The sequence below is a fragment of the Calypte anna genome, chromosome 3 (assembly GCF_003957555.1).
Source record: "Calypte anna isolate BGI_N300 chromosome 3, bCalAnn1_v1.p, whole genome shotgun sequence".
NCBI classification, from domain to species: domain Eukaryota; kingdom Metazoa; phylum Chordata; class Aves; order Apodiformes; family Trochilidae; genus Calypte; species Calypte anna.
Window position 1 is genome coordinate 28,036,845 of NC_044246.1, and position 22,662 is coordinate 28,059,506.

Here is a 22,662-nt window from a genome sequence, read left to right on the forward strand (position 1 = left end):
GACATTCCTAGACATAGTTCAGTATATTACATACAGCCACTAAGAGAGTAAAAAAGACGCTGCTGGTTCTGAAATTGAATCTTACAGAAAACTTGATTGGGACTCTGGAGGATGATGTTAGGAGTTGCTGACAGTACTGTTTTGGTTTTGTAAAACTGAAACTTACTAAAAAGCTGAAGCTTAAAAGGTTTGGTAATAAAAAGGAGTTTCAAAGGATGTCCATCTGAAAAACACCTTGCAAGTCTAGCCAAAAAATAAGAAGCCTCTTCCACAGTGTTTTAGTTGTGAAAGCAATTGGCTACGATGATATTTGGTAATATTGTTTACCCACCTAGTCTGAAGGATTATGTAGATGAGTTCACAAGAGCTGACCCTCCAGGTTTATTAAATATTCAATGAATATTCTGTATGCATGCTGGGTATTAAATAAAAACGAGAAAATACTGCAGACTACCACATGTTAAATACTTCAAATAATGCTGGAATGGCTGATTGTTTTTAAATAATTTATTTAAATCACTTTATCACATATCAACATAAAAATGTACAATACAGACACAATGCAAATTCTAGAATCATTAAGTGCTTTTAAAGCTGTTTTATTTCCCTACTGATTTTGCTTACTGTATTGTATACAAACCTGGAGAGCTTTTTTTTTTTTTTTTTTTTTACCATGATAGTAATAGCAGTATGTACGATCTCACCTGCAGTAGTATCACAGCATGTGGACCTTCAGCAGCATGGAACTCTCCACTGCCATGATGTAGCTTACTGTTCTTACAACCTCCTTCTTCCCAGCTAACTGGATATAGCCTACACACAATCTGCCCTGCTTAAAATCATCTGCTGTTAGAGCTCAATTAAAACTGTGGTCATCATCATAATGCTTGCTGGTCAAGGGAACTTGAGCAGTAAGTAGGATACAGCCCATCCACTTAGCAGAGCACATCTTAAGTGGTCTCTCCAACACAAACACACTGCATGCCATACATTGATCTACAATTGAACACAGGGTGATGCAGCTGTTCAATAGACTACTTCCTACTTGAGATTCACTGTGAACAAGGACCATGAACAAAGTAGCTCACTCAGCAGACTGCAAAGCAGGTACCAATTACAATTTCTGAGCTGCGAATCTACAGACCAAGACCAAATCCAGTGTTTGGGAAAGTCCAATCTTAAAAGTTACAAGAAAGCTGATGTTCCATGTTTCCACATGGGATTCTGGCAAGTGAAATTTGCTCACAGGTTTTATACCAAATAACAAGATTAAAGGAGCCTGTGTGTCATTCTCATATTACCACACAAAAGGAAAAGTTTCTGAATTGAGTGATGTAAGTCACAGGATTCCCAATGCTCTGGGTGAAAAGTGGTGTCTTCTGTGACATCACATCCCACAATTTAAATTGATGGGACCTATGTAACAAAACTGCATCAAACTACACACCTTGTGTCCAAATGTAGCATCCTCGGAGGCCAAGACTTCAACCTGAAATTATAAGGAGAAAGATAATTTCAAATTTAGCCACCACCAAGAAACTCTCTCCTGAGCAAGAGATCTCCAAGCAAAGAGATCTGTCAAGGAAGATGTCGGCCTGGATAAGCCCCAGGAAACCTACACAAAGTAGGACACGCTAAACTAGCATCTGACAACAGAAATCCTCAAGACAAGAAACTCAGACAGCATCCCTCACAACACAAACAATGTTTCTCAGCCTAAAAGGCACACAGAGTATCTGTCTGCGTCCCAGAATTTACTGTACTACATTGTTCTGCATATGGAGTTTTGGCTACACTAAAAAGCTGCCCGTGTGACCAGATTCATCTGCCACAACAACCCCCTGTAAAAAAAGGCTGGAAATGCCTGAATTCTTCCCCTTCCATTATCTTGTAGTGAGGCTGAGTACTACGGCACCGGATGGAATAGCACTAATGGAAAACTACAGCAGAGGTCTTGCTTGCAGGCTCCTGTAAGGCCATGAGCACAGAGAATACTTGAAAACCACAGAATTCAGGGAACACAAAATCCCCAGGCAAAGACCATGACTAGCCAGCTGCAAGATACAGTCAGTGTTTGAAAGCTTGAGGAAAGCAAGCTGCTGGGTCACCTAGTGGTGCTCCAAATCAAACTCCTTGCTGATTGCCACCTACTGCACAGATCTAAGAGCTGATGTGCACTGATCTGGGACAAGAGGCTACAGATGAAGAAAAGCAGATGCACTGATTTTTCATTAGACTCCTTAAAAACACTTTACACTTCAGCACCTTTCACCTGGAAATCTCAGTGCTTTTATGAATTCTAATTAATTAAGCTTCCCAATACACCAGTGAAGTAGGAAATGTCATCATCCCAATATACAGACAGACAAGTGAGGCAGAAAGAGGTTAAATCATTTCTCAGTAGTCACGTGCCAATCCAGGGACACACTCAGGAAAAGAATCCCAGATTTCTACTTCCAGGCTCACAGTTTAACAACTAGGAAACTCTCTATTTCTCTGATTTACATCCTATTTAAAATGCCTACTACTGCGTTATAATTTATACAACTAGTATAACTATAACTAATGTATCTAATCTACAGTTTAACTTAGGAAGAGTGAAGGATTTAAAGCAAGTCAAGAGGGAAAAAATGAATGTCAAGTTTCAGCCTGAAGCATGTTATAATGCCAGTTATAAACCTCTGAACAAGAAGGTTTATAATGGAAAGGCTGATAAACTTACAATGATGGCAGCACTTAAATATATTTATGTCATGATCTAGCAACATATGGTATCTCTTAATCTCTAAATTAAAAAAGGGAGGGAAAAAAAGAGGGGGAAAGGAAATAAAGCATTTATAGGAAGGAACTAGGAATAAAAGAAGAAAATTACCCCGAGGTTACCCAGTTGTGACCTGTCCATCTTACTAGGCATGGCAGTGAGAGGCTACAAAAAAGCATCTCATTCAATAGGAGGTAGAAAAGAAAAACCAAGTAAATAAAATCAATCTAAAATTATATATATTAGCTACTTATATTAAGCTTCTACTCCTTTAGGCACTTTATAAATATTAAACAATCAGTCCTGGTGAGACTGATAAATATCCATAATATATTTTACAGATGAAGAAACAGACAGAGGGTTAAGTGACTTGCCCAGGGCCATAAAGAGAATAATCAACCATTGGATTGGAAATAACAGTATGACTGCCTGTCTCAATACAGTGCCCTACGCAAGATGCTCAAGTGGATTCCGAAAAAACTCATTTCCGTATCAGAAACAATTTGGCATAAGGGTTAATGTGGCACTCATCTGAATTGTAATGCTCATTTTCACTGGGCTATCTGTAACTACAAAGACCCCAAAACTTGAATGATTTTGTTCCAAACTCATAGCAAGATGAACCTCTCTTAGGGCATGGTGCTCTGAGGTCCAACAGGTGTTACAGCAGAAGTGCACAAATAGTGCTCTCAGGACTGGTTAGCCTGGCTCAGTGCTACTGCTGCAGATTTGACTGACCTCTCTGCTGGCTTGCTCAGGAATGAGCTGAGCCTGTGCTTCAGGACTCACCTTTTACTGGCCCCCTAATCCTGCTCATGTGCAGCTGGGGCCCACCCTAATCAGGCACAGGTGGGCTTAACACAAGCTCATGCCCACTAATTGGTAATTAGTGGCACCTGGTTGCCTCATTGCCTCATTTCCCTACACAAACTCACTCAGTTTTCTCTGTCCAGTACCGTGTCAGTCACATACTACCAGACCAGGCCCATCTTATTACTGTTCTGTTGTGGGATTTCATTAGGAAAAATGGAGCCTTCTCTGTATCACTGGGTCCCTTCTCTGACTTCCCCCTCGAATCCAGCAGGGCTGCTGACTCCCTGCCAGCCCAAGCCCACCCTACCTCCCTTGCCCTGAAGACCCTTCCTCTTTCTCTTTCCCAAGTGATCCCAGCTGGGCTAACGCATCACCAAGCCTGCCCAGCACTGCCTGCCCATCCCTCAACGCAGCTTCTGAGGTTCCCTACAGAAGCATGACAGACAGCCCCAAAACCCTGCACTGACCCAGCACATATCAGGCAGAGCATCCTTGTGCTCCAATTCATCTGCTTAGGCCACCTCACCACGCAGGGAGCTTCGCTGGCACTGTGAATACATGGGTTGTGCCAAAGTATTCAAAGCCAAGAGAATGCTCATGACTGACATAAGTTTCAAAACACGAGTCAACATGGCAGATGACCAGCACATTTATAAAAGTCAGTCCTCCTTCCTTTCACCAAGAAACTGAGAAGATGAACAAGACATGACATCAAAGAGTAGAGCAGAAGTTTAAACTCATGTAACATACTCTTAGTCTCTTTTACATATAGACACTTTTTTTTAATGCTTAAAAATGTAAAGTTTGGAGAGATAAGAAAATGGTTCAGAGTGCAGCTATTGCTGTAGATAATAATTCTAATTAAAAAATGTTATTGAACAGGCCTGATAATGTCAACTTTTGTCTTTCCAAGAGTGATCACCTGACTCTTCATATAAAAGATCGCAAAGAGACAAGTAACTGTTGACACTGTAAGATACACAATATAGTACTGAAAGAAGATGTGGGATAACACAGAGGTTTTCTCATGCTAAGTTTCAGAAGATAAAAAAACCAAAATGTACAACCTAGGCTGAGAGGACCCCCCTCTAGTGGGAGTGAGAGTGTACTTCAATCAGCCCCCACACTACCCTGGGAGAAAATTTCTTTAAGAATCAAGCAAGGACCATCTTTCTCATAATCATCTTTAAAGTATATAATTTCAACTACAGTAATAAAAAAAAAAAAACCAAAACCAAACAGAGATTGCTTATTGCTTCAAGATGATCAGACATTAATTAAGAACTTCTCATTATATACTTATTTGTGGCAGTTAAACATTTCCTTTTTAGTTGTCTGCTCTGACTGTACATATGTAAATATATTAACTTGGGCAGAGGGTGTGTTTTTCTTTTATAGTGAAAAATTCACTGCATTATTAAAAAAAGCATACTTGGTTCTTAAACAAAGCACTGTTAATTTCATGTCTATATTTTTATCCATATCAGCTACAGTAACTTTGCCTGAGGCACTTCTCTGAATCCTTGATTCCATCCACTTTCCACTCCTCACAGCACAGCGTTATAGTTGAATGAGCCTGTTCGCCCCATATGTTATTTCTGTGTAAAAGCCATTTTTAATCACTGTTCATTTGTGATTTTTTTTTCCAGTTGATCTAAAGAATCTAACAGCCTTTTTGCTTCTAGCAAACAAACCCAAACCACACTACAGTATCCTGCAATTCTGGGCTGGAAAGCTATTGTAAGTGGTGAGGGGTAAATGATGGGGTAGTATTCTAGAGAGTGTGTCGATTAATCATACACTGCTGATCCATTACATGAGACACTATTACTGGTTTAAGCAAGAGTACCCCGCAGCTGGAGCACACCTGTCCTGTCTGGGCAATTCCCCTCCCAGGACTGGCCACAATGGTGCCAAGGAACCCCAAAAGTCCTCCCTAGCACCTCACAAGGCAAACTCCCCACCACCCTAAAAAACCTGCACGGTCTCTAAGATGAGCAGCTGCGGCCAAGAGCATTACTGCTTATGTAGCATTCTATGATTTATTAGTAGACTGAGATAGTATTTCATAGTTTTTCTAATTTTACAAGATGGAAGAACTAATAAATGTGCTTATGTCAGCCTGGAGGATCCCTCACAAGAAACGTGTGGAGTACCCTGAAAGGAGATGGGAAGTAGCCCTGAGTCTCTTTTTGCCTAAAGAGATGATGCTTACTCAGTATTTTTATTTTGCTTTTCTATAAAGAATTTGTACAGCTCCAATTTGACAAACAATACTGTGTCACAACCAAGAGAAAATCATGCACAGAGTAATTTCTGCCTCTCTGTCACAGAGAAATGGGAAAACATAGATCAAAACTTCGAGGAGCAATGCTGAATAATACCTTTTCGGAACCAAGTTGTGATCTTTCCGAACCAAGTTGGTTTGGAACCAACTTAGTGATCAGATGACACAAGGAATTAATTTAATTTGGTCTTCTCCAAAGCCACACTCAGCACTGATTCTGACCTCAGCTCAGTCCAGCTCCTTCTTGTCTCATCAAGAATTTGTTTGAGATAGGATTAGCTGGAACTGAGCAAGAGCCATGGGAAGTGGAACACCCATCGTTAACAGGAGAAATTACAGCTCCACTTAATACCCAGACTGTTATGCAAACAACAGAATGTGAGGTACCAAGTATGCAAGGACGAAGTAACTAAATATCAAAAGACATGGGTCACAGAACTCTTCACTTTCTTTTTTGGGGGGAATCTGAATATAAGCACCAATAATAATTTCTGGTGCATGCCAACTGCCATATAATAACCTGTTAACACTAATACTGAAAAGGATCATCGATCTACATTTAACTACCCAGGCAAAAACTCCCAATAAAACATACACTTTCTGCTGCTCTCAGATGTGGGTCGGAGCTCCTCAGAGCTCATCTAATGGAGATGCTATTTGCAGCTGGCAGGTGAAGGGGGTTACAGATACTCTGGCAAGGAATGCAGTAGACTGGAGCAGCTCTGATCGAGACAAAATATTCTGCACAGGCACTTACAGTTTCTGTGGGTCACACACAAGAATTTGCCCAGCTGGCTGCAAATTTTATAGGCTTTCTATTGTCATTTGTTTGACATTATTATTGTAGGAAAATTATAGCACAGGGCTTCTCTGATACCTAGAGGGCTTTTTGCCAACTGCCTGCTTACAAAAAAGGCATGCCTCTGGCACTTTTAAAATATGTTCAAAACAAAATAAATGTTTATGTTAATACTTGTATTTTGCAATACTCTTTATTTTCCATGTTTTGTAAAGATCAATCAGATGACAGAGAACTCCCCTGATAACAAAATCTGAAAAAAATGAGGACACACAGGTGCTCTCTCCTGAAGTACTCTCAAATCATTTTCTTGATGCTGAGGTGCACTTCTTGCACACATTGCCCAGTTCACAACCAAACTGCTTGCTCCTGTACCCACGTTTGTCCTCTGACCTACATGGGACTTCGTGCCAGGTGGGGAGGGGAGGGTCTGTAGTCCCAAAAACTTACAAATGGGACTCATTAGTCCATGCACAAAGCAAAGCAAAGGTAACTTGGAATATTATTTCCACACGATCTTGCTGATGTCTGTTGGAAATAGCCCGGATAGCCTGAGACAGGGAGCATGCTGTGGTGCTTGGGTGCAGATAAATCCCTACAACCCTTTTCTAGAGCAAATTCTCAGTCTTTAAGGTTTCCCTACCAGCCTAACCACCCACACACCACCAGTTCTGAACTAATCTTTTAAATGAAGGTGACAGGAACTTAATTTAGTTTTCATTTTTCAAAGTCCTTAGAAAATGTATTTCAAAGATGAGTATGGCTACAGTTGTTTGTATCTTTACAAAATCCAGCCTTGCTAGCTGTAGCATCTTTTCTCTTTGCCTTCTTTTTAATTTAAGATTCAACAGTTTTAGAGGATGGTTGTCCTTCTCATTGGAGCAGGGACAATCCTACCTGACCCACACTAGTTTCTGACATTTTCTCAAGGACTTCCTGAGGGCACACACAGCTTTTAATGCATGCAGAACTGTAGGAATAAACTTTGGTAACTATGACAAGCCTTCCTTCCCTTTTTCTCTGCTACCTGCCACCAGTTTTGTTTATTTTTAATAGCATTCATGCATGTAACTTCAGGGTAGGTTTCAGATCTGCAGGAGGGAGAACTGGGCATGTTCCCTGGGCAATCCCTGAGCAAATACACTGAAGACACACCTCTGTTATGACCCTGAGTCTATACCTGAAATAAAGGCATGAGATTCGCACAGCATAAATCTCATGAATTAAGGATAAATCAGCCGAGATTTCCTGACTTTCTATACGAAGTCCACTGAGACTACTTATTCAAGGCCTTTCGGTTAAGTAAATGCCACCACCTCAGTCTGACCTGTGTAAAAGCTGGATACAATGTGACCCAGTTCAGGGCAATTATTCAGTTATCTGACAATCCATTTTTTTCTTAGATTTTCCTTTTAATTTATTTTGCTCGTTCTTTGTGGAACTCTTAGCTCACCAAGTCTAGCAATAATAAAGATCAGTGTTCTAAATTTTGCAGCCACGAATTTTAGCTCCAGAAATACAAATTTAGTAAAAAACGTGATCTCTCTTCAATTGACAGAATAACTTTGTGTGCTACTTTGTGCTAAAAAGCTTTGAAAAGATGTTTCAAGAAAGTACATTGCAGCTGGAATTGCTTATTAATTCTCCTCATTCTCCTTATTAGCATGTACAGAAAACACAGTGGCTCAAGGACACAGCTTGCTGAAGCAGCTTTGTACTTGGTCAGCCAGTCTGAGATAAAACACAATGATGCCTCATGTTCTTAAAAGCTGTTTAGTGGAACGGATCTGTCCTACTGATATTTTTTAAGCTTTTTCTTAAATGCCAGTATTCTGGGGGAAGTGGATTTACAGCAACAATGACAACAAATCATTCACATCTTCAACACCCTGCCCAACACACTTTTTCCCACGTGTTGTTGAGTGACCTGATAGTTTAGTCTCCCACTGCAAATATGTCCAAAATCCTAGGAACAAGGCCAATCCCTAAGAAGCAAAAGAACTAGACTCTAGATGCTAGCTAACTGAAACCAATAACTGTTCAGCCTTGTGAGCTATAATACAAGAGAATTACATATGTTAGAAGCAACTCAGAAGGAAAGCTGCTGTGTGCTATGAGACAATGGGGCAATGCCTGTAACCTCAAAAAGACAGAAATGGACAAACATTATTTAGGTCAGCACTAGGAAACAACCATTATAGATCCCAGATACACTGACATTTGAGGTTGTGTACACCTCTGCTCAGCACACACTCACGGCAGGGGAACCTACAAGGCTGATCTGTGAGCACAGCCCAATTCCTTATATTCTGCAGTAACTTATTCCTCTATAGGTACCATATAAACAGGTGATCCGCAGTGAATCTCATAACATGCTCATAACATGCTCATCTGCTCTTCTCATTAGGAGCTGAAACAGGTTAAGACATATGGACACATATACATGTGTTTTCCCTCAGTAAATACAGACGTAGTTCAAATTCTTCTGTCATTTTCTGCTATACTCATTTTCATATACACACAAAGTTCTTTCACACCACAACGCTACACAAAACAGAGTAACTACACTGAAAATTATCTTTTGATGTTTGACAATGAAGAGATCAAAATTATTATTGTACTTAAACCAAAATCTCAGAGCAGTTGGTATCTAATTTCCCTTAAGAAAAGAGTGATAACTACAAAATTTCAACCTTTCATTCTCATGCTTTCTAACATACGGGAAATCCTGAAAAGCAGTCACTACACCATGTTACTCAAGCAGTAACAACTACTGCAACTGGTAACCCTTTTACTTTGTTACTGCATTTGCCTTTTTTCTAATGCATTTGTATTTCTCACTCTCACGTGCAGAGACCATGATTTCATTTTCATTCTGCACCTCCAGTATTTGGAATCATAAAACCTCATCTACCAAAGTCAACTGCAAAGGGTCTCTACAGCAGCTGTCTTTGTGCCCAATCACACTGTCAGGCTATGGAGGGTCTTGGCTATGGAAAGTACCAAAAAGGGTTCAAGCATCACACTGTCCTCTGCTCACAGAGAGCTGGAGGTTCCCACTGCCACAGCTCAGGGGCTACTTGAATGCCCCCTAAATAGTCCCCTTCAGAGAAGTCAGGTTGCTTAGCAAGGCTACAGGATGCCATCCACCAGCAAATAGGGGGTGGCACTGAACAGATGCAATGACAAGATGCTTTAGATATTACAGAAAGTTCCAGAAAAGCATGTTTTAAAGCCAGCCTCCCCAGAGGAGAGGGTTGTTGCTGTTCAAGGCTGGAACTGCAGAGTACTGCCTGCTCCCTTTTCCTACCTCTCTGCCTAATTACTGCACATACCAACTGTAAAGGTGAAAACAAACACAGACCTAGCTAAAACTGCATGCCTTAACAATCATGCATAAAAGAAGTCAAACAATTTCCAGCAAAAACTGAAGGTAAGTGACCAAGGACAAAATCTTTACAGAAACAAAACTCCGAGTTTCAACTCTACACCATTCTGTCAGCAGCTTTCTTATTTAATTGAGCCTAGTATACAACCAACATCAAAGATACTAAGCTATTTTGTGCTGAAAATATTGGAAGTATGCTTGGAAGAGGTGGCAAACAGAAAGGATCTGTCAAAGGTAACAGATGTATCAAGGGCACCAAGCACTGTGAAGAAGGCGTTAATTATCTATGCTGAAAAAGAAAAGGTGTCTGAAGAACCGAAACTGTTTTCAAAAGATTCAACGCATTTCTATTGTGCTCAGGAGAAAAACCTTCCTGCACCTTAGACAACATCATTTTGTGTATGTGGGTTAAAAAGAGGGTTTTTTAGGTGAGGAAACACACAATGTAGGAGCACGCTGTTTCAGAAACATGGTTTTAACTGCAAAACCTTTAATCTGTCTCACAACCAATTTGAACTGTAAATTGCATTCTTTACTCCTGCTTCTAATGGAATGGGTAACTTGCACAACCTAGCTGAATCTCAAAAAATTCCAAACAACCCCCCCCAAAACAAGCAAACAAACAAACAAACCAGGAAAAGAACAACACCTTTTTGAGCACCTTTCTATGATTTAAGACTATCTCCACAGCATTTTCAGCTCAGTGAGAACTGTTTCATTTTTCCTTTCGCTTTATCTGAAAAAAGGTGGTATATTTTGAGAACAGAACACCAATATGCAAAAAAATTACACCAGGCCAAAATTTATCACCAGAAGACCTACCCTACATATATCTTATGTTCTTATTAACTTTTCTAGACTGTATATGGTTCTAATCAGTCACAACCTAGTTCTGTGTCAGAAGAAGAAACCGATTCTTTATTATACCTATGCTCCCTCTTTCCACCTTTCCTCATAGGACTGCTGAATGGGGACTCTCCAGAGCATAATTTTGAGAAAACCAGTTAACACAAAAATTAGCCTTTTCATCTTCAACAGGAAAATGATAATCTGAACAAATCAGAAAGATGAGCAACAAAACCAAACAAAACCAAAACACAATAAGCGCAAGGAAAACCTACTCTTTTATACAAAAGAAAGCTGAAGTGTATTTCTCTGAAGGTAATTAAAAAATATTAAATGCAAGTCTGATATTGCAAACTCAGCTCAATTGATTTTGCTACCATATGAGTGTTATGTACGACGAACAACAGAACCACGGTGGTCCATGCAACTGTAAATTACATGGGCAAATTGAACAATTGCCAGCAGGGATGTAACAGGCTCTCAGAACCCTACTTCCCCAACCAGACAGAAAGCTCTTTATGTCCCCTTCTCAGTATCATGCCATATACAGGGGGTGGCTAACAGTGACAACATCTGGGTAATTCACTTGGGCATCATCTGGGCATTATCAGATCCAGAGCATGGGCTTGGAAGGGATGGTTTACACAACCAAATAAATATCAACACACCTGCCAAGTAGCCTTGCAGGAGGAATTCCCTGGGTAATCCTCCATATTTCATACCTTAACTTAAAAAGGTAAATCTGTGGGACAAGACTCAGCTGAACTAAGCAATTTTTGTCAATTACCTGAGCTTCTCTTGATATATTTTAGGCTGCATCCCCATCGCCTCCCCATGAGGTACAAAGATTGATAAACACTCTGACTGGATTAACTGCTCTAAAAATTATTCAGATGTCACAGCTGGCCAGTTTTTGACCCTTCTGGTATCAGGATTTAAGAGTTTACTGGGAAAGAACAATGCTCCTGTCAATAACTTCTACACGCTCTTACAGCTCACAATACCTATTATGCTTCCTCAGAACCGAAGCAAAATTGGGCTCTCAAATCTCGTCCAGCTTTACACCAAACGGGGTACACCCCATCTGAATTGATACACGTGAATCTGAATGGGGTAGGCAAAAAATACAAACATTCCCAGTAGTCACTTCAGTCCTAACTGAAGTGCACAGCAATAAAAGCCTAGATAAACTGACAAAGTATTTGTATTTTTTTGCATTTTACTTGTGTTCTATATCTGCTGTAACGGAGCAAAGTGAAGACAAGCCCTGAAACCATGTCCTCCAGAAGCACACTTTCCATGATTCACATCCACAAAGCTTGATTTTGCATACAGGAGTCAAACAATTAGGTTTCTCAAATGCTTTAACTACTTACACAAACTGGGGCTTTTCCTCACCCAAGCAAGAGCACAATGTACAATTTCGCATACCACCTCAGCATTTCACTTTTTTGCTACACACATTAAAAAAAGTCCAAATTCTTCTTTAAGTTACTTCTAGTGAATTGAGGATCACTTATAAAAACCTAATTAATTACAGAATCTTGGCTTCAGAATTCAATTACATGCTAGTATATTAAAAATTCTAGAGTCCATAACCAATGACAATAAAACCGATTATAGAATTTATAATATTTTATTTGAATACTGCAATATGAACTATAAATGTTCTCAGCCCCTTTTCTTACTTGTTTGCTGCAGTTTCTTCATGCAAACAGAACAAGAACCACACTCAGGGCAAAAAGAGAGGAGAATGAACATTGCAAGCTATTGACACATCACCTCCTCACCAACTCTGAATTCTTCATTGTGCTTTATGCCTGTTCTGTGAGTTTTATTCTGGGTCTGCAAGGGTGATTCCAGGTAACTGCAGGATATAAGCTAGCATTTTTTTCCAGCTTGTCTCAGTTTCAGAGCAAGCCCCTTACTCATGCTTTTGTTATTATTCAAAGTAAAACAACAAAACAACTCAATTACTAACAGCCTTCTGCAGTTTTCTAAACTTAGCATTTCTGTACTATAGTGTGCATATCAGGTAATATTCAGTGCAGCAGTGCATGTTCAGACATGACAACCTTGCATAAATCCTCAACTTCAATGATTGTCTTTGAAATGATTTTTTTCTTCATGCACATGTATATTGAACAGCTTAGCCTAAAAGGGGATACAGCAAGCACCCGAGTGAAGATTTTTCTTGCAACTTCCCCCGAAGAACTAAACGCCAACACTCATCCTGTTTCTCAATTACAGTATCTGCGCCAATTATAACAATAAGCTGGCAACCCCAGAGAGTACTCATTTTAAGCTCATTCTACTCAGAATGTAAAGGAAGACTTTTGACTACAATCTCCAAGGTGAAAGGCTAGCATTTTCATTTCTGAACTCCACAACCCTGGCAGGTCTTCTCAACATATTTATGCTTTGTGGAGTCCATTTTGTTTCTGTATTTATTTTTACTGAAGTTCCTCTTCTCCCTTCAAACAGTGGATATACCACTGCATTTATAAGGAAGCCAGCCATAGACAGGTTTTGCTGCAGCTCGTTTGTTATGTCTCCTAAGAGTTTACAAACAGCTGTCCCATGCATCTCCACTGGATACAATTTTAGTCTCCACCGGGGAAATCCAAGCTACTGCTGCCCAAACAACATAAACACAGGAAGATTTTCAATCCATCATTTCATTAATAGGAACATGTCTAATAATATAAGGGGAGGGTGTTTTGGAAGAAAGCCTATTTCAGAGCCTGAAACAGTGTAATTGCGTGGTATTGTTCTTCTGCTAGGCAGGCGCTCTCGCAAACCAGATTTTGGTGCCATGGTAGATTTCAATAAAATGAGCCTTGTTTCTCCAACACAAGTGGCTTTCAAGACCACTGACAACTTTGAATTAGATGGTAAACAGACTAAATAAGACTTGCACAGCACTGGCATTCATCTCCACTTTGAAACAATCAAGTCAGTGCCCACACATATATTTCTAGCATGACCATTATTTCTGGTTTTCTTCAAGCTGTTTTACCTGGGAAACAGCATTAAACACAGCTGTTACTAACCTACTAATTACATTCTCCTGTTCTCTTCCGTGTCAGTCTGTTGCCCGTCCCCAAACATAGAAATATCTAGAAATAACCTTTCTAATGCAGCTATTTCTATGCTGTTACATTTTTAGAGAAAAACACTGCTGTGTCCTTTCTTATTTTGGCACATACACACACTAACTCCTCAAAAACAAAACAAAAAGCAACAACAAAAAACAACTCTCAAAATCAAAACAAAATGGAAAACAAGGCAAGATTTTTTTTTTTATCTGTGGTAAGGAGAAGCAGCTAGTTTTCAGTACTTGTTTAATTTTTTATTCCTGAGTAATAGGTGTCCTTTCATCAAGAGACTCGATTTACAATCATGGTCTCAGATCAACTTTTACCAGTGGGTGTCAGTGTAACAGTATAATGATATAATTGGGGGGTGGGAATAAGGAGAAAATGCAGGAAAAAACCAACTATTAAGTTTTATTTTAAAATGCCACATTTGTAGTAAAAATGCAGAGATTTTTTTTTCCAGAACCTATTTCACAGCAGATTTATTTTGAAAGGATCCTCTAACTTTGTTTTTTGTGTTGACCTGACAAAAGTAATTAGTTCCCATTTTTGTTTTCCAGATCTATATGTTCTGCGTGCATACACACGCACACCAACATGGACATGCAATAAATGCTTGGCATATAAATCTTTTTCATCGTTTTGACAAAGTGAGACTGTATCTTTAATAAAAATTTCACAGCGAAGTTAAGAGGCTCTACGGACCCCAACTTATTAACCTGTTCCAATTTAACTAGTATTACTCAAGAGGTTCAAAAACCTAAAAATAGGTGTTAATCTGTGCAGACTGCCAAGGACTAATCAGTACCTGCCCTGTCACAACTGTCCCTCCTACTCATTAACGCGGGGTGGGGGAAGTACAGCACATGGGGAGGAGGTAAGAAAAGGAGAGTCATGGGGTTTGTGGGTTTTTGCTTGTTTGTTTGCTTTAGTTTATGTTTTCTGGAAGGAAAAAAAAAATATATATAGTTGGTAGAGCTCCATTTGAAAACTTGTTTCCGTGCTAGCAAGCAACGACTTCCTGAAAGCAAGGACTCCTTGAATGTCTCCCAAATCACTGTCAAAGTGATAAAATCCTTTACTTCTACAGAGCATAAAAACAAACAAGCATGAAAAACGCTGGCCAAGTGTTAAGCGTCATTAGATGCATAACGCACTAAGTTTTAAACACGCAACTTTTGTATTTTCGGACGCCATTATATGAATAATCTGGTCTGGTCTTTCCACATCAAAGCAACAAAGGTACATGGTGTCTGTGTTGCCTCCACAGGTATATCCTCTTCCTCACTTGCTTGCTTCCCTTCAGCAAGCTGCTGGTCCTGTGCATTGGAGATAACCCTGGCAGTTACTTGCTCACATACTCAGCTGCCTTTTATTAACATAAACAGAATTACATGCTGAGTGAAAAGCAACCCGAGTTGCAGATCAGAGATTACCGGCTGCTGCAGCTACACGGACAACTGTAGCTCTGCCCCTAAAACCATACCCTAGAAAAGTGGATTAATTTAAAAAAGTCGGCTGGGCCAGCTTGTAACTAAACTCTCAAATAAAAATAAGCACAGAACTAGGTTAGTTTTTTCCGCATGTAACTCGCACTGTCCAGGATATGCTGGATTTTGGTAAAGGGAAGAAATATTTTTCCGAGCAAGCCCTCACGGGCAGATATGCAGGAAGTACTAAAATAATGTAAAACAATTCTGTAGAACCATTGTTAAGAGAAGGAAGTAAACAACGCTGGGTTAAAGGGAGCGGGGAGGGGTGGTGGTGGTGCGCTTTCCAAGCCCCATTTGTGCGTGGCTGAACTGGAAGAGAGGGGAGGGGGGGGGGAGTGAAAAAGTCCCCGCCAGGCCCCGAGCGGCCTCTCCCCCCTCCCATAGCCGGAGCCGCGGAGCCCGCAGCGGGCCGGGCCCGGGGAGCAAATGGCTGCGGCGCTGAGCGCAGCAACGGCCGCCCCGCGCGCCGCTCCCGCAGCTGCGCCCGCGCCCCGCCGCGCGCCAATGGCGGCCCGCGCGCCCCTCCCCCGCGCCGCCGCCGCGCGCGACCAGACCTGTTTTTGTCTGCTTCAGCAGCAGCAGCGCTCCGGCCCGCCCGGCTCCATCCCGCCTCCCGCCACACTCCTCCTCCTCCTCAGCCCTCTTCCCCCAACCCCCCCCCTAGGCCCCCACCCCCCCACGTTCTCTCCCGCCCGGCCTTATTTTCCATCCCTTTTCAACCATCATCCACTCATTTTAATTACGCAGAACGAGTTGCAACTCATCCAGCCTGAAAGTTATATTAAAAAGAGAGAGCGGGCGAGTGTAGGGAAAGAGGACGGGGGAAGGAGAGGGAGATGGAAATAGAAAAAGCAGTTGAGGGTGGAGTTACAGCCGGCAAGGGCACGATAAACAACGCTCCCTGCCTCACAGTAGATTTTAATGCAATGTTTTATTTTAAGCTTTTTCCGAGGTCAGCAGAAACTCTCCGTGTTTCTCCCACTCTCCCCAGCCCTCTCTGAACAACAACAGTCCCTTTAACACACGACCTAAAGAAAAGGCGGAAAGACCCCGGGGGCCGAGCAGACCCCCGGCCTCCCAATGGCACTCGGTCCCCAGGCAGGGGCGAGGCTGGCCTGTGCCGAGCAGGCTCCGCTCCACGAGTTTCCAAGTTTCCGTATTTAGGCCGCCTCCAGGTTTCGCTGCTCTTCAAGCCACTCTCTGGAGCTAAACAAGGGCCACTAAAAGCCGAGAAGGGAGGGGGAAGGGGGGCAGTCTTGGGCAAGGAGAAGCCGCCTGCCATTTGCCTCTGCCCGGTTCTCTGAGGGGAGGGTGCTCGCCCTCAGCACGCAATCCTCCTCAGCATTTATGTGGATTTACAAAGGCACATCTGTGCGTGTTGGAGGGCCAGCCTGACGTGTTTTCTGCTCGCAGCAGCTGCGGTTTCTGAGGAAACAAGGCTGATTTTCTAGTCAGGCTGGAAGGGCTTTTTTTTTTTTTTTTTTTTTTTTTTTTTTTTTTTTTTTTTTTTTTTTTTTTTTTTTGCTTTTTTTTTTTAACCTCCCAAGCGCCTACGTGCGGGGGAGGGGAAGCGGGAACGGCGGGGGGAGGAGAGGCGAGAAGAGACGCCGCAGCGGAGCCGGCGGGGGATGGGAGGGGCGGGCCGGAGCCGGCCGGGCCGGGCCGGGCCGCGGCGCGGAGCTTGCCGGGAATCCGCTCGGGCTGTCTGTTCCCCGGCAGCGCTCGGTGTCGCAATCCTTCTCCTTTCCCTGTTTTTTTGTTGTTGTTTTGTTTTTACTTCAGCCTTTGAAGAGGCGCGGCTGTAGCGCTAGACCTCGGAACTATCGAGGGGTGCCTCACATCGTTTGCCAAAAATCCCTTTTAATCCTGCCAATTTAGGGAAAAAAAAAAAAAAAAAGCCCTGAGTAACTTAAGTCCTCGCACTTCTCGGTCCTGCGGGGCGGATTTTCACGTTTTCTGCTTCCCCACCGCCCTCGGAGGGGGGCAGGCTCCTCAAAAGGTGAACGGTTAAACAGCTCCAATTATTTAAATCGCGGCAGATTCCCAACGAGATAACATTCTGCAGGGGATGCGCACATCTGAGCAGGGCTTAGTCCTCCCTCCCTTCCTCCCTCCCTCCCTCACATTTCCCCAGTCCCTTTTCGAAAACCCGGCCCTGGCAACCAATAAAAACAGATTAATTCCAGTGCCGATGAATGATTAACTCGGGCACTGACACACAGACCAAGGCGGCGGGGGAGGAGAGCGGGAGCGCCGGACGCTGGCGGCCGGACGGGCCGGGCCGAGCCGAGCCGAGGGGGGCAGCCAGAGAGGGGCCCAAGGGGGGAAACGAACGGCCCCCACCCCTCAGCCACACAGCCGCCTCCCCTCTTTCCCGAAAGAGCCCTGAAAACACAGGTTCGCCTTGACATTATTTTTTTTTTTTTTAAGGCCTGTGCTACCTGCATCGTGAAAAGTCAGGGAAATTAATTAATTAAAGCTTTTAAGTCTGTGGAGCGAACCCGGAGCCAACAAGGACACGGCCAGGCAAGATCATATGCTCCACGTTAAAAACCAGCGCGCCCATTCGGCTTCCCCTCTCCTACCCGCCCCCAATAAAACCTCCTAATAAGTAGAGATTAAAGAGGGGGGAGGAGGAGGAGGAAAGAAGGACACAGGGTGGGAACTACTGCTGTGCTGACAAGGGCGGGAAGGAGGAAGAAGAAAGAAGAACAGATAAAATGCACGTGGGAAGTTTTGCTAAATTCGGTTAAATAAGGTACTAATCGACTGTAATACCCAAAGATGTACGGCATGAGAAGCATTCGTGCTCTCTGTTCTGATACGAAAAGTGTCAGATAAAACTTTAATCCCTTGTAGCTGTTTATTTTTAAAATGTCCATTTTCCTGTGCACACACCATAGCAAATTAATTTCACTGATGTTTGGCACTTCAGATCACCGTAGCCAAGCAAGGAATTGATTCCAAGATATAAAAAGATCATGCTAACAGAATTTTCTAACTTGATTGCCTACTATTAGGTACCTATGTTCATATTTAGTCACTGAAATAATTGGCCTAATTTTCAGAAATAATAAGCACTCACATTTTCCATTAATTTCAGATCTTTGAAAATTAGGCCATTACATATCTAAATTTGACCTAGGTTTGAAAATTTTGATTGTATCTCTGAAACAACAAAACAACCCTAAAGTGATTACAACCAAATACTCCTGTAGCTAACATTAATTATGGAGAGACTAGGAAGGGAATATATATTCATTGGGTGATGGCATCTAATGCTATGGAAGCTACATGACAATTGCATTAAAAATACTCAAAGCTCAATCTGAATCTGATACTTAGATTGGTTTCAGTTATTGCCATGGAAAAAAATACTGTAAACAACTGCAACAGAAAACAAAGCCCACCATTTACAAGCGTCAGAATTTACACAAAACATTTGGCCATGTTAATCACACTTAATGCACTTTTCTCATAAAGGAATTTTTTAAAAATCACCTTTGCTTTAAAGGGGAGAAGGACTGCGTGTCCATATATATCTCACTGAATGTAATTAAAGTATTTCTACCTGTAAAAGAGCTGTTTTTCCCACAACTTGGAAATGAACTCTTCCCTAAGTTGAGCAAGGCACAGAGGTGTCTAAAAAGAGCAGTATTAGACATAAAGGAAAAAAGATTCTTGAGAAATGCCAAAAATAATGTTTCTTTCCTCTGCCAGAACTGGAGTCAGTTTTACCAAGCGGAAGCAGTAAAAGCCCTGTGTTTGGGCTCAAAACAAGGAAAAAAGCTTTAGCAAACATGAAACTTTTAGGAAACAACTTTGGATTCTTCTCATACATCGTGCAGTGTGTGTGAACCTGCAGTAGGTATTTGGATCACTTCTCTCGCATCCCTCCCCCTCCTTTTTAAAAGAGCTAAAAAATGCCCCCCTGCAAGCAGTGGAATGTGGAGGCTGAATAGTTTTGTTGTTGTTGTTTTATTTTTAAATTATCCAAGAAACAAAAATCCAGTCCCTGTTCCATCCTCAGCTCCTCATTCCCTTGACCCTCCGATGCAAACCCTGATGGCAGAACGCCCCGGAGGAGGCAGCCAAGCTTCCCAAGAGGGGGTTGGCTTCTGCCTCCCCCCCACGCAAGGCAGCGGCAGCAGCAGCCGCTGCTTCTGCCGTTCGCCAAAAACCAGCGAGCCCAGTGCCCTGCTGTAATCCTTCGGTAATTTCTTTAGCTCGACCTAGGCCCATTTTGCTGGGAAGAATCGGCTGCAGTGGCTTTAAAAGCAGTGGAGCTCCTTGCTGTTAGCGGGCCTCCCAGGCATATGGACTGTAGGAGACAACTGAGGGGTTTCCTCCAGGAATCCTGTCCCAGCCTTGCTGCAGTCGGGAGCACAGCACGCAAGGGCGCGAAGGGCGCCGCGTTCGGGGTGGTCAACGCGAGATAAAATTTCTAGCCACAGTCGTGTAGTTCTTGAATAATTTAACAAAGCTGAAACCCTCAGAGGAAACCTAAGGGTTACCTTGACCTGCTAAATTGTTTGAAAAACCGAAAAACCCAAATTATCTCATCCCCTTCAAATTTCCACATGGTAGTTAACTTGCTAAGAATGCTGCTCTTTGGTGACAAGCCCTTAAAGGCACAGTGACGAATTTCACCCACTATACTTGCTTTCCCCCTAACAGCTTTGGGAAACCCGGTAGGAATGATCTGTCACTTTATATGGTCCTGCAGGCACCCTAAAGACTATCTCACATAATGGTCTAAGCTAAGGGTTTGGGGGAGGGGAGCTCCAATAAGTGAAAGATATGAAAGAAAAAAAAAATCTAGTAATCTTCTCTGATGCAGTGCAAAAAGCACAAATGAATGGCCACAGTCTTTTCGAAGAGAACACCTGCACTTTATCAGTACTTTAATACGGGTAAGTTCAGATATAATGACTTGTAATCAGCAGACGTGACTTTAAATGAGGCAGAAGACACTTTTTTCCAGTATTGTACTATGTGGGCAGTAACAGCTGAAAAATCAAGCAACTGTAGCTCATGTACAGAAAGCAAATGGTCTGTTTATACTTGAAAAAAACAAACATCTAATATGTAGACTGTATTGGCTCACAACCTTTTCAAATGAAAACTACTGCAATGTAGGTATGATCTTCTAGAACTGCCAACAAGGCCATTATGAGATACAGAGCATAAAAAAAAATGCTATTCCTTTAAGTACTCTGTTAAACAGAATGTGACCCCAGTTCCTTGAAAATAAGCTTTCCAAAACTATAGAAAAGCAAGAAAATTCCCTTGCTGGTAACTAAATCTGTTTTCCAAATCTTCCAAAATCCAATAGCAATATTTAACACACACACAATCACAAAGCTCTGAAAAATGCTTTTAAAAAGTTCTAAGACAGCCTGTACTGCCTCATAGGAATTATTCGTATCTTCCATCCTGATGAACTAACACTTGAAAGGAAAAATAAGGTATATATGCATAAATATTTGACATACTGGCCCAATCCTCTTAAAACTTATGAAAATACAGAACATGTGAAAGGAGCCAAGCCAGACAAACACCCTCATGATTAGATGAGTGCTGCTTTCTATTTCCTTCCCTTTACCAGTAAATGAAATTGTCATTAGCTGAGTGTCAGTCCCAATATCATCAATTTAATAAAGCAAGATTGAAACAGGAGACTAAGCCAGTTAATGCAGTCCTCCAAATGCAATCCATATCAGAAAACTCTTTTCAAAGGCATGGTGCTGCTTCTAGTAGAGAAACTAGTAACTAACAGATGGGACAACAACTCTTGAAGAAGAAAAAGCCAACATACTTGTTTCACCATACAGAGTGTTGAAAGCCTACATCTGATAAAGGTATTGGTTAAAAAAAATCATAACTATACAGAAATGTGTATCTCAAAACTCTTTGGTAATGAATAATCAGCCAAAAAGAGTAATAGGTTAGGCAAATACAACCTCGGGCACTTTAAGAGACCAACACTGAACTGTAACCACGCTCCTGGGTACTTCCCTTCCACTCCCACGATTTGAAATAAGTGCTATCACTGCTGTTAACTTCAAGGTGGGAAACACCCCCAAAACACAATTTACTTGCTGATCACAATAATGCACTGTATGCAAGGAAAATCCTGCACACACTGCTTAACTCAGTTTCTCTGAAAACTGTTTTTAAGGAGATGGTGGGTAAAAGTGAGAATTCATGGCCACTGGAGGAAGTCGAGCCTTCTGGGAATGGAAAAATGGGATTGTTTTAATAATAAGAGCAAATAATAAAAGCCAGACACCCAAATAATATCAGGAAAGCCAAGGAAGTTTCAGCTTAGTGATTCAAGAACCTACTGAATTTCTCATCTTCAGCCATGCAATCAAGAGATTTACAAACAGAGCTCTATGTCCATAGTACAGTGGGACCGATTTCTGAAACAAGAAACCTGTAACAAAGCTGATTCATTCTACCAGAATGAAAAATCCTTCATTAGGTTCCCCACAGTTTTCCATAAACATGGCTTTTATATGAAAATGTTAAAGCATAAAAATTTCCAATAATTGTTTTTAACTGGATTTTACAGTTAGAGGTAACTGTTCTTGTACAAATATTGTCTATGTGTGTACATTCTCATTGTGAGTGAAACCATATGCAAGCACAGAAAGCCTAAGAATTTAATTTTCTCAGCAATATCTGCAGAGGATGGAGACAAACATGACCTCCTCTGCAAGCCCTGCCACACATCTATGAAATCAATAGCTTATGGTCTTCCCCTCCAGTTCCTAACCTGAAAATTCTTTTTCTAAGGGACTCCAGGGAGAGGGATAACAGCATGGTTTGTGAAAATATAGGAGAATAACACACCTTAGAGGCAGAATGGCTATGAGTAAATAACCTTTCCTTCCAACCATAAATGCCTCTCCATGTGAGCTCCAAATTGTACTTCTCACTAAATCCCCTTTACCTAAAGGAGAGTTCCAAAGAACATGGGAGAGCAAAGATCTGTCCTCCCAAAACCCCAGCAGCAATCAGCCAGGCTCCAACAGGGTGCAAAGCTTGGTAAATGCTTGAAAATTACCTGTAGGTATTATGTTGGGAAAAAAAAAAACCAAACCCAAAAACTGGGAGAGAAAATCTGTTGGCAGTGCCCAGGCTGTGGTGGAGCATCTCTGGCTCATCCCAT

At 41.7% G+C, this 22,662-nt stretch overlaps 1 protein-coding gene across 6 annotated transcripts in view; it reads right to left on the reverse strand.

The window, feature by feature from the left end:
* Positions 1 to 22,662, reverse strand: part of ARID1B (AT-rich interaction domain 1B) — a 330,726-nt gene that overhangs the window by 145,516 nt on the left and 162,548 nt on the right. For 4 of the 6 annotated variants that reach the window (XM_030448695.1, XM_030448697.1, XM_030448693.1 and 1 more), the window contains exon 5: positions 1,448 to 1,489. The exons of the other annotated variants lie outside the window; for them this stretch is intronic. In XM_030448695.1, the coding sequence (XP_030304555.1) occupies positions 1,448 to 1,489 (42 nt within the window). The remainder of the gene's footprint in view (positions 1 to 1,447; positions 1,490 to 22,662) is intronic. 6 annotated transcript variants of the gene reach the window in all.